Source organism: Vombatus ursinus, unplaced genomic scaffold, assembly GCF_900497805.2.
Source record: "Vombatus ursinus unplaced genomic scaffold, bare-nosed wombat genome assembly UNPS02004691.1, whole genome shotgun sequence".
NCBI classification, from domain to species: domain Eukaryota; kingdom Metazoa; phylum Chordata; class Mammalia; order Diprotodontia; family Vombatidae; genus Vombatus; species Vombatus ursinus.
In genome coordinates this window covers 6,706,992-6,719,654 of record NW_020944469.1, presented here as the reverse complement: position 1 = coordinate 6,719,654, position 12,663 = coordinate 6,706,992, and the positions used below count along the sequence as shown (strand labels likewise).

The 12,663-nt window shown below is 37.1% G+C and overlaps 1 protein-coding gene across 4 annotated transcripts in view; it reads left to right on the top strand.

Annotated features, from left to right (window-relative positions):
- Window positions 1–12,663, top strand: part of CHM (CHM, Rab escort protein 1) — a 207,773-nt gene that overhangs the window by 70,382 nt on the left and 124,728 nt on the right. For all 4 annotated transcript variants that reach the window (XR_003567081.1, XR_003567078.1, XR_003567077.1 and 1 more), the window contains exons 6-8: window positions 5,297–5,413; window positions 6,030–6,150; window positions 9,613–9,838. Coding sequence is in view for 1 of the 4 variants with exons in the window: in XM_027839558.1 (XP_027695359.1) it covers window positions 5,297–5,413; window positions 6,030–6,150; window positions 9,613–9,838 (464 nt within the window). In the remaining 3 variants the exon portion in view is untranslated. The remainder of the gene's footprint in view (window positions 1–5,296; window positions 5,414–6,029; window positions 6,151–9,612; window positions 9,839–12,663) is intronic.

Here is a 12,663-nt window from a genome sequence, read left to right as displayed (position 1 = left end):
CCCTTTGGGCATAGTTCTAAATTGTTCTTCAAAATGGTTGGATCTGTTCACCACTCCACCAATAGTGCATTAGTGTCCCAATTTTTCCACCTCCCCTCCAGCGTGTCATTTTCCTCTTCTGTCATGTTAGCCAATCTGATAGGTAGTGAGGTGGTACCTCAGAATTATTAGAGCGATTTTAGATGTGACTATTGATAGCTTTGATTTCTTCTTCTGAAAACTTCCCGTTCATATCCTTTGACCATACGTCAGTTGGGGAATGGCTCTTATTTTTATAGATTTGGCTCAGTTCCCTATATATTTGAGAAATGAGACTTTTATCAGAGAAACTTTCTGTGTTTTTCCCCTAGTTTCCTGCTTTCCTTCTAATCTTGGCTACATTGTTTTTGTTTGTGCAAACCCTTTTTATTTTCATAATATCAAAATTATTCATTTTACTTCCCATGATCTTCTCTGTGTCTTGTTTGGTCATAAAGTCTTCCCTTATCCATAAACTTGATGGGTAAAATTTTCCATACTCCTCTAATTTGCTTATGATAGCACCCTTCATGTCTAAATCATGTACCTCTTTTGACCTTATCTTGGTATATGGTGTGAGAGGTTGGTCTATGCCTATTTTCTGGCAAACTGCTCTCCAGTTTTCTCAGCTATTTTTGTCAAATGGCGCCAAATTTTTTCAAATTCTTGCACCAAAAGCTTGAATCTTTAAGGGTTTATTATGTACCTAATTTATTCCACTGATCCACCGCTCTATTTCTTAGCCAGTACCAGATTATTTTCATATTTATTGCTTTGTAGTATAGCTTGAAATCTGATACTGCTAAGCTACCTTCCTTCATATTGATTTTTTTATTGATTCCCTTGATATTCTTGACCTTTTGTTCTTCCAGGTGAATTTTGTTATTATTTTTCTGTCTGCATTATCTATAAAATTATCTATATTATCTATAATTTTTTTCTACCTATACTATCTATGAAATAATTACATCTCCTGTCTCTCTGCCTTTGTATTTGCTTTCCTTCTTGCCTAAAGTACTTTCCTTCCTCACCTCTACCTCTTGAAATCTCTGGTTTCCTTCAAGACTCAGATGAGGCACCACCTTATCCTTGAGGCCTTTCCCATTTGCTCCATTGTTAATGTCTTCCCACTCTCTACAGTTACTTTGTATCAACTTTTTAATGTATCCAATGGTTTTATACACACACATACATGTTGTCTTCTCCATTAGAATGTAAGCCCTTAGAAGGCGAGGAGAGTTTCACTTTTGTCTTTGTATGTCCTGCACTTAGCACAGTTCTTGGCACATAGTAAGCTCTTAATATATGGCTGTTAATTTATATCATGAATACATTTGAAAAAATGCCAAATTTTATTAATAGAAGATTACATTCAAATAGCAGAATGTATAAATATGGGCATAATAATATATGACTTTCTAAGTACTATGGCTTTAAAATTCTCAAAAAAACCCCTTTTATACATCCCTAGTTGTTGGCAAATACAGTGTGTACCATTTATTGTCTTTATGTAAACAAAATGTAATTCTGCATCGCTTCTGTAAATTGTAGCAATGTTTGGATTTATTTCATAATTTTTATGTCTCATCAAAGTGATAAATTAATAGTAGTCTAATGAAAAGAGTTAGAAGCAGGATTAAATATGGAACTGTTCCTGGGTTCTAGTACATACTTTTATACTGAACTAGTTAGAGATTTCACTTCTTTGGATCTCTTTAGCTCCCTTCCATATCTTAACAGTCTGTCATTCTAGCTGTACTTTTCAGCATATCACATTCTGGAAAGAAAATTAAAAATTGTTTATGGGGCAGATTTTTAGCCTTATTTATTTTTTTTATTTTAGTCTTATTTTCTTGTGGATTTTTTTTCAAGGAGAAAGAAAAAGATTTGAAAATATCTTTTAGGCACCATTGAATTTTGATTCTTTTCTTTTCTTTTCTTTTTTTTTTTTTGGCTAGGCAGTGGGGTTAAGTGACTTGCCCAGGGTCACACAGCTAGTAAGTGTTATGTGTCTGAGGCTGGATTTGAACTCAGGTCGTCCTGAATCCAGGGCCAGTGCTCTATCCACTGCGCCACCTAGCTGCCCTGAATTTTGATTATTCAATAGAAGAATGTTATAATAGAAAACTATAAATGGTCAGATAAGGGAACTGGATTTTAAAAAAATTGAATGGCACATTGAATAGAATACTATTGCCAAAATGCTTACCTTGGATATCGTGCTAAAAAATAAGATGAGGAGCGGGGCATGACTATGTTAACATTTTAGAAGAATTTATGCCTTAAATTTTGGAACCAGCTTAATCAAGTCAAGGAATTTTTCTGGTGCTAAAGTCAATTTTTTGTTTAATAAAAAGGTTCCTGTTATTAAGTTGTCATATGTTGTGAACGTGTTACTGTAATGCTTAGAAGGACAATAAAAACGAGAGGTGGGTTTAAATTGACTATGTTGGTCCTGGTTTTTTTTTTTGTGTGTGTGTGTAGTAAATTTATCTTTTCTATAGGTTTTTTTTTTAATTTTAAGAAATACATGGGTTGGCAATTAAAATCTGTTAAATTTTATTAGAGTGTATACTAAATGTAACTACATCCTGCCACAAGATGCCGAGTCAGTGAAATTGTGTGGTATGGAATAATATCTCACAAGGCTCAAGTCTTTTGTTTTTATAGGCAAGTGAGATAATACAAGTAGTGAGAGAGTTTTTTTTCCTTAATAATTTTGTCATTTAGTATCTTAATGGTATATTGTATTATTGTTAGGAACATATTTCTTCTTTATAAAAGAACAAATCTAAAGGCATATTATCTCTTTTCGGAAGGAGATAATGAGACAACATGCCCTGTTTAGTCTGTGTAATCAGTTAAGTTGTTTCCAGAAAAGCTATGTCGATTGTGTTTGTTCTCTGCAATGCCGAATTGATATAATAGTTTATAAAAATTCACTTAACTGATATTGATTTACAGAAAGTCCTAAGTGACCTTTCTGATGCTCAGTATAATGGTCAGGATTGATTTTTGAGCTTCCTTTTTTTTTTTTTCTTACTAGTAAAGCTAATCTTATTTCTGTCTTTGTTTTTCTGTTCCTATAATGTTTATCTTAACCTTTATGGAATTATAGGCATTTAGAGGTATCCCAGTGTACTGAACACACAGATGCTATTGTACTTTCTTTTTATTTTATCAAAAATAGAATACTTGTTTCTGTGGTATTCTTTATGAAAGATAATCTTGAGAGACTAAGTTAGGTCTCTACATGTATGTCAACAATGACCATCATCAATTCTTGAGCTCTATTTGCCTTCTCTAAGTAACTTTAACTCAGCTCTGATTACAAAGGGATGTTATATTTGAATGGCTTAATATTTAAAGTCTTATTGATATATCTTATTTTTACATCATCATAATTTATGAATATAAATGCCTCCCCCTCCCATTTCTCCCAATCTCTGTTTCTTACAACAAAGAAAACTAGGTAAGCTGACACAGCAGTTATATTTGAGAACATAGGCAACAATGTCTCACCATAGCTTTCCCAACTCTCCAACACAAACGTAAAGGCACGCTTTCTCATCTTCACATCTTCATCTTCACTTCCTTGTATTTTCTCCTAGGTCCTTACAATACAATGACATTCAGCTTCCTTTTATGATTCTTTTTGTTTCCATTATTGTTATCATTGTATATACTGTTTTCCTGATTCTGCTTTTTTTCTCTGAGTCAGTTCACATAAGTCTTCTTATATTTCTCTAAATTCCTCATGTGTGTCCTTTCTTAATGTTATGATTCTGTTAAATTTACGTAACAGAATTGATTTAGCCATTGTCTAGGTGATGGCCATATACTTTGTTCCAAGATCTTTGCTGCCATAAAAAAATGCCACCATGAATATTTTGGTGTCTATTTGGCCTTTCTTTCTGTCTTTTACCTCATTGTTGTGTCTGTCTAGCAGCAGGATCATTTGAGCGAAGGGGGTGAAAAATGGGGTGGCTTTACTTAGATGATCCCCCATGTTTTCCCCAGTATGGTTGCATTAATTCATTGCTTCCTCAGTAGTATATTAGTGTACTGTCTTTCCAAAGCCCCTCTGATATTGACCATTTACGTCTTTTGCCATCTTTGCCAATCGGCTGAGTGTGCAGTGGAACCTCAGGGTGGTTTTGATTGGCATTTATCTCATTAATGATAATCTTTCATATGGTTGTTGATAGTCTGTAAAAGAAGAATTAACAACTCTTCATGTCCTCACACTGCTTATGGCTCTTGGTCTTACATATTTTTGTTGATTAACTGTATAACTTGGGTAGTAGATTTTTATCAGAGATGTAGAATGCAAGGATTTTTTCCCAATTGGAATTTTAAAAATCCTGGCTTAATTGGGTTTATTTTATAAAATTTTTTTTAAAAGTGATTAATTTTTACACCAAATTATTTTTTGAGTTCTTTCTAAATAATGGAATATCATATAAGTAATATTTTTCATTTTATGTTTTGCTTATTTTGATGGCAGTCCTTTGCTTATGTATTTTCTCCTTTTTACTAGTCCTCTAGGCCTCATCATCTATTTTTTAATATCACTCTGACCATTTGGCTACTATAGAACTTAATGTAGTAAGACAGCTGGCATAGTAAATATAAAGTGCTGGATATGGAGTCAGGAAGATGTGTATTCAAATCCTTAAGTAGCCATGTTTCTCTGGACACATTCCTTAAGCTCTCTGAGTGTCTGTCTCCTCCTTGTAAAATGAGAATAGTAATAATCTGTGATACCAACCACACAGGATTGTTGATATGATCAAATGAGCTAATGTATGTAAAGTGCTTTGCAAACCTTAACTGGCAATATAAATGTAACCTATTGTTATTACTTATGTCTATTTTAATGGCAACTGGGTGGCGCTGTGGAGAGAGTGCCAGCCCTGGAGTCAGGAGTACCTGAGCCCAAATCTGGCCTCAGACACTTACTAGCTGTGTGACCCTGGGCAAGTCACTTTACCCTGTTTCCCTCAGTTCCTCATCTGTAAAATGAACTGGAGAAGGAAAGGGCAAACCACTCTGGTATCTTTGCCAAGAAAACTCCAAATGGGGTCACAGTCAGATACAACTGGAACAACTCAACAGCAAAACCAAAAAATGTCTGTTGTAATGACTTTATTCTGTGAAGAACCTAAAATGCATATTTGACCATTTTCAAAACCAGATATCCAATTCATCATTCAGAATACATTTAATCATTTCTACTTTTTCAACTCTTAAGTTTTTTTTTCTTCTGTTTGTACAGCTGCTTTATTCTCGAGGATTGCTAACTGACCTTCTAATAAAATCAAGCGTTAGTCGATATGCAGAGTTCAAAAATGTTACCAGGATTCTTGGATATCGAGAAGGGAATGTATTACAGGTACTGTACTGATGGCAAACGATGACTCTGAGCAAAACCAAATTGCTCTTTATGGAGTATGTTTGAGGTGAAAGCAAGCCACACTCTGTCTTACAGACCTCCTAATTCCCATTCGTGGTGGTTAATTTGCAGTCTTACATTTCATGGCCTAGGAAATGCCCAGGAGATGATAAAAGTATAAGAACTTGTTCTACATCTGTTCTTACTCATTTTTGATGAGTTGTTTAGCAGCCTCATACAGGAGTTGAGAAAGTGTTAAGTTTCTCAGGCAGCTTTAGATGACATAAGCTGCCATTCCCCTCCTGTTTAGGATGGGAATGCCTTTGTCCTTTTAATGGCACAGAGAGCAACCTGGCAGAATTAAGCAAGGGAGCTCACATTTAATTAGCTCTGTAGTCAACAGAAACGCCATTAGAATTGATGGGTAGAAACAGAAAACAACCTGACTAGAATAGAAATTATTTACCCAGTTGTTTCAAGAAAAAAAAAAAAACAACATTAGTTTGAACACTTTGACCACTGGGAAGGTAATTTTGATATTAAAATAATTAACAGCCAATCAATGTAACAGGGTAACAGAGCTATTTCTCCACTGACAGATCATCCTGTTTTGCAGGTACCTTGCTCTAGAGCAGATGTTTTTAATAGCAAGAAACTCACCATGGTAGAAAAGAGGATGCTGATGAAATTTCTGACATTTTGTTTGGACTATGAACAGAAGCCTGAGGACTACAAAGGTAGTGTTATTTTATTAAACAGCATATACTGTTTATGGGGGGGGGGTGTTTTTTCCTAATTCCTAGGATTCATTCTTTTGAAGACTCTCATCTTTCAATATTTTTAATGCACTCAGTTTTAATTTTGCCCCTACCAGTTAAGTCCCTCCCAGGTAAAGTCCCTTGCCCTATGATTTTTCCCTTTCTGTGGGTTTGTAAATGATGACTTTATTTTATTCTGTTATTACCATTGGAATAGGGAAATACCATGGCCTTACATAGAGTCAAGAAGATCTGCGTTCAAGTCCTTTTTTTGTCATATATTAGCTTTGTAACCCCAGGCAAGTCACTTCAGCGCTCGGACTCTAAGTTACAAAGCAATGACGAATCTGGATTAGTAGAGACAGTCTTCATGCAAGATATTCCCCCCGCTGATTAAATCACCAAGTCTCTACCCCAAAATTAAAAATATGTTCATACATATATAGGATGTCCCAAAAGTCTTAGTGCACTTTAAAGCTTTAATAGCTGAAAGATTTTTTGGGCACCCTGTATAAATAGATAGCTATGTATTGCCTCCTTTTTAAAATTTTTAAAATTTTTTTGGGAATTTCCTTGTTGAGGTCCTGAACTCTTTGTATGACTCCAGTTTTTGTTCCAGAAAAAAAATAGAAAGAGGGTGGTGTGGGGGAAAGAATGTTGACTCAAGAATTAAGATGTAGGTCTTGTGTATAATTCCTTGTTATACCCTGGACATGTTACTTCTCATTCCTTCAGTTTCATAAAACCTAGACTCTATACTTGAATTATGTATTTGAAAAGTCACTCAGTCAGCATTTATTAAGCACTCACTAAGTGCTGGAGATACAAAGAAAGGCAAAAAAAAAAAAAAGGACAAGCCAAATAAAGACCAGTCCCCTTCTCTCAAAGAACTCACAGTCTCATGGGGGATACAGCACATAGCTCTGTATAAACAAGATATGTGCGAGAGAAATTGGATGTCATCTCAGACAGGAGGCATCATGGAAAGGGAAAGATTTCTTTCAGAAATTGAGACTTTAACTGAATTTTGAAGGAAGCCAGGGAAGCTGGGAGGCAGAGATGATGATGAGGGGAGAGCATTCCAGGCATGGGAGCCAGCCAGGAGGTGCAGTGGCAAGTAGTCCAGTGTCACTGGATCACAGAGTACATGGAAGGGACAGCTATGTGGCTTATTAGAAAGAACTCAAACTGGAGTCAGGATTCACATATAGCTCAGAAACTTACTGGCTGTATGACCTTGGGCAAGTCACTTAACTTTGTATTTATCTCAGTGTCTTCATTTAGAAGAAAGGAGGTAATAATAGCACCTACCTCCCATGGTCATTGAGATAAAATGAGGTATTTGCAAAGCACCTTGTGAACTTTAAAGTGCTGTAGAAAAGCTAGCTGTCATTATTATTATCCTAAAAAGAATGGAAAGGTAGGAAGGAGACAGGTAATGACAGGCTTTAAAAGCTAGAGGATTTTATGTTTGATCCTGGAGTAATGACAAGCCACTGGAGTTTATTGAATAGTGGGGAGAGAGAACACGATCATTCATGTGCTAACGTGATCACGTTGGTGGCTGAATGGAGGATAGACTGGAGTGAAGAGAGACTTGAGGCAGGCAGGCAGGTTCACCAGCAGACTGTTGGAGTAGGCCCAGGGTGAGGTTATGAGGGCCTGCCCCAGGGTGGTGGCTGTATCAGAGGAGCAAAGAAAAAGGATAAATGACTTGTCTGCATTCACATGACCTGCAAGGGACCAAGCTGACAGTAATATCCTGGGCCTTTTGATTCTGTCTTGTTTCCTCATCTGATCTGTCAAATGAGGGTTGCACTATTTCCTTCACTGTTGTTATAAGGATCAAATGAGGTAATATATCAAGTGCTTTGTAATCATGAAGTACTCTATAAATGTTAGCCATTATTATCAATAAAATATTGGTTTCCAAACAATAGACTTGGCAAGTTCTTCCCAACGTAGAATAAATAAATTTGAAACTTATAAATCTGTAATGAAAACTGGCAGAACATTCATTTAGGCTGGACTTTTTGAATAGACTATTTTGTGTAAGCACTGCAGGGCTTTTCCTATAGCATAATGTTGGAGATCATTCTGTGGTATAAGATAATTAAACGTGGAGTTCAGCTTTTACGACCATCGAATTCAAAACCTTCATCTGCCAGAAGGGAGAAGAGAGGGACCGAGATGACATAATTCACTATCAGATGTGGGACAGGATCCAGGAGTGTGATTTTGCCTGCACCACGGCCGCCCCCACTTTCTGCTCAGGGGACCATCAGATTCCTAGCTCCATCTTTGTAGGTAAAGTTAGCGTTCTGACAACTTCTCAAAATTGGAAAAATCACCCCCGTTCTATTACCCTTCTGTTGCCTGAACAGCTTCAGTCATCCCCTTATGCATTTTCTTAATCTCTCCTTTTCCAATGACAAAGCCTTACATTAGATCTGGGAGTTCTTTAACTATATTTTCAATAAACATTGCAATCAATACAATGTTTATATTTTGTTAAGGGATGGGATTTCCTGCCTTGAAAAATCTATTTACTGTGTACCATATGTTCTTGGTTTAAAGATGAAGAGTTGTTTAGAAAGTTACTAATGTTTGTGTGACTATCAAGCAACAAAATTCATTCCACACACCATATGCAGTCTTGTTACTTTATAGTAATGTTGTGTGTTATTAGCTTTACCACGAAATAGAGCTTTCCTTTTTTTTAAAGCCTTGGTGAATATTGACTCATTTTCATTCAGAATTTTTTTTTCCTATGGAAGTTTTATATTTTTAAATGTATCTATTGGTGACACTTCACAGTTTTCATGAAAATGAGACAGACTTTTTAAGAAGGAAGAAAGGATTTGTGGAAAGATGTTAAATTCTATTTGCTTTGTCAATCATAGAAACTTAGTGCCAGTCATATTCAGACTGATCATTGCTGTTTACCTGGACTCAAAACAACAATGACAACTAATTACTTAGGCTATTTTTAAAAGACAATGACAGCTCATTTCTCAGACTCTCTTAATTAGGAAGAGGCTTTTTAGGTCTATTATTTCCATGTGTGCATTGCTGATTCACCAGAAGAATAGGAAGGCCTACATACCTCTTGCCCATGGTGACTAAAGAAGCCTTGACCATGGACTTGAGTTTTTGGGTATCTTCCTTCTCAAGGACAAGGAATTAGAAACTTAATAGCGCATATATAGCCAGGGTCTGGTTAGTATGAGTAATGAATCTTTTGAAGTGATTGCATTATTGGATTTTGTATTGTGTATTTCCACTGGGCTGGAGCCAGTGACCATATTTTATAGAATTATAACTTCGAATAGTACGAATTTAAACATGTGCCTTCTCTACAGGATTCATTGTTTACACTGATCAAGACATAGCTATAACAAACTGTTTTCTTGACCCTTATTTGTGTTTTTATTTGAACAGTTTATGAGGAATGTCCTTTTTCCGAATACTTGAAAACTCAAAAACTGACGCCCAGCCTGCAACACTTTGTCCTTCATTCCATTGCAATGACATCAGAGGGATCCACCAGCACATTGGACGGCCTCAGAGAAACGCAGAACTTTCTTCGGTGTCTCGGGCGGTATGGCAACACCCCCTTCTTGTTTCCCTTGTATGGCCAAGGAGAACTGCCCCAGTGTTTTTGCAGGTAAGTCTGACTTGGTGCATTTTGTTTATGCCAAAGGGAGGACCATGACATGTGGGATTGCTATCAGATTTGGATGTGGGACGTGGAAGGAGCCATTCACAATGTGCCTTTTTGGCTTCCGCCTAAAGAAAAATAGTAGTCTAAGAACTTGGAATTCTTAAAATGATACTAGGAAAGAATTGTATTATTCTCACCAAGGACGGGCTGAAACCCGTGCAAAATTCTTACCTCATATTTGACCTAAAGGTGAACAGAGGATTTTGTTGTTAAATAAGTAGATTTCTGCATATGGCAGAATGACTTGTTTACCCACAAGGCCCTCAGTCCACGTAGCATTTATTAAGCACTCACCAAGGGCGAGTCACTGTGCTAATTGTGAACACAGAAAGACCGAATGGAAAGTAGGCTCTGTGCTCATGGCACCTACAGTCTATTACATGAAGATTTGCTCTCATGGAGCTGTTGCTTTTGGAGGAAGTCATGCCTCTACGCTTTCTGATTCAAAACCAGGGATCAAATGGAGGCCTGCAGTAAAGTTAGAGGGATCTACTCCCCAGTCACCACTTTCGTGCCCTCTACATGGAATTAAGTCAGACTAGAGGTAGTTAGGTGATGCAGTGGATTAAAAAAAAAATTCTGCTAGACTTGGGTTCAGGAAGACCTGAGTTCAAATCTGGCCTTAAAAAGTTAATAACTGTGTGACCTTGGGCAAGTAACTTTTAGCCTCAATTTCCTCATCTGAAAAATGGGGATAATAATAGCATCTACCTCACAGGGTTGTTGTGAGGACCAAATGAGGTAATATTTGTAAAAATCACCAAGTACTGTTGCTGGCATATAGTAGATGCCAAATAAGTGCTTATTCTCTTCCCTTCCCTTTCCTTCCCAATGTGGTACTTAGTTGTCTTACTAGTGCTGACCATTTTCCTATGGCTACTGTTCAGTTTGTATCTTAGCATAGTAACTCTACCACCACCTATACATCATGGCCTACAATTTTTATCACCTGCTTATCAGAACAAGGTGTTACCTGTTCTGTGATTTCTAACCACCGTTCTATATTCTGTTTTAATGTAAGCCTCTTTAAGCGTTGCTCACAACCAGTTACACTGTGTGTTCTCATCAAGGCTACTGTTATAAATGGCATGCATGCATATTTATGCGAATGATTCAAAGACATTTGTAAGTCACATCCTTCTATTCTAAATGACGTCTGCATAAGCAGAATAGCATTTTAGAACTACTTAAGATGCATCAGTGAATGAAAGCACTTGGGGGCTTTTATTAGTTTAAGTCAGTAGGTTTTTAATAAAGAAAATTAAACTGCCTTCTGTCTCTAAGTTCATAGGTGTGAATGGCAGATTCTGTTTTCAGAAATGGGAACATTGTAAGAGAGATCACTGACCCCTAAACAGTCTTCCAGTTGGCCCAAGTACTGAGTTTTCCCTAGTTTACTTTAGGAATTCATTTTTTGATGGAGCGGGCAGGTCTATTTCTTTGAAATCTATGTGTATTTAACTTGCAAGGTAAGCAGAATTTCACATTGGGTTGTACCTAGAAATCCGATATAAATCCCTTTTGACTAACTGATCTCTGTTGTTGGCGCTCTGTCATCTCAGCCTCTGGAGCTACTTCACATCTAAAAACGTTCGAACTGTGTTTTTGTGTGCTATGATATGAGGGGTGTTTGCGGGATCACACAGACTCTAACTTTTTCTCTCAGTAAGTCAGAGTGCCCAATGATCATCAGTGATCATGACTGCCTTGACTTCGGAGAAGAAGGCAGTGCTTCGTAGGTGACAGGTATAATAAGATCTAGTTTTGGTGTCTGCTCTAATCCCGCAAAGTAGTGAACAGATGCTGAGATGAGTGTTTATTTGTGCCATATCAGAACGGCGGATGCAAAGCATCATTAGAAAATATTTACTAGGTGTACATATATAAAAGGCGTTCTGCTGGGTGTTATAGAAGGAAGCAGGCACAGATGTAGCCTGCCTGGCAGGAGTTTAAACATCAGCACAATGGATATATGTAAACAGGTTATCACACATTTACAGTACCTAAAGAAACTACTTAATAAGAACTTAAGCTCAAAACACATAAAGTTTTTCATTCATTCATTCATGTCTAAACTCTTTGTGATTCTGTAGACCATACTGTCCATGGGGTTTTCTTTTCTTGTCAGGGATCCTGGAATGGCTTGCCATTTCCTTCTCCAGTGGATTAAGGCAAAAGGAGGTGAGGTGACTTGCCCAGGGTCACAAAGCTAGTAAGTATCTAAGGCCGGATTCAAATTCAGGTCTTCTTGATTCCAAGCATAGACCTGTATTCCCTGAGCCATCTAGTTGCTTCAAGAAAACCAAAATCAACCCCACCCTACACACAAAGGGGTGTGTGTGTGTGTGATAAAGATGAGAAGTTGCAGGGTAGCATTGTTAGAATCTAAAAGGCAAGCTATACATTCCTTTAATAATGATAGTAAGAATGTGAACCAACCTGAGCCATACCTAGAGAGGCCTCAGGATTTTGTGGCAGTCATGAGTTTTGAATTAGGCTCTGGACTACATTAGAAAGTGGAAAGCTAAAGAAGGTCCGTCAATAAACATTGTTAAGCGTCTGCTGTGTGCCAGGCACACAGTGCTGAGGATACAGAGAAAGGCAAAAGACAGCCCTTACCCTCCAGGAGCTCACAATCTAATGGGGAAGGCAACAAGCAACTATGTATACAAATAAGTTATTTTATATATGTGTGTGTATATACATACATATACACACACACACACACACACACACACACACACACACACACACACACACACACACAC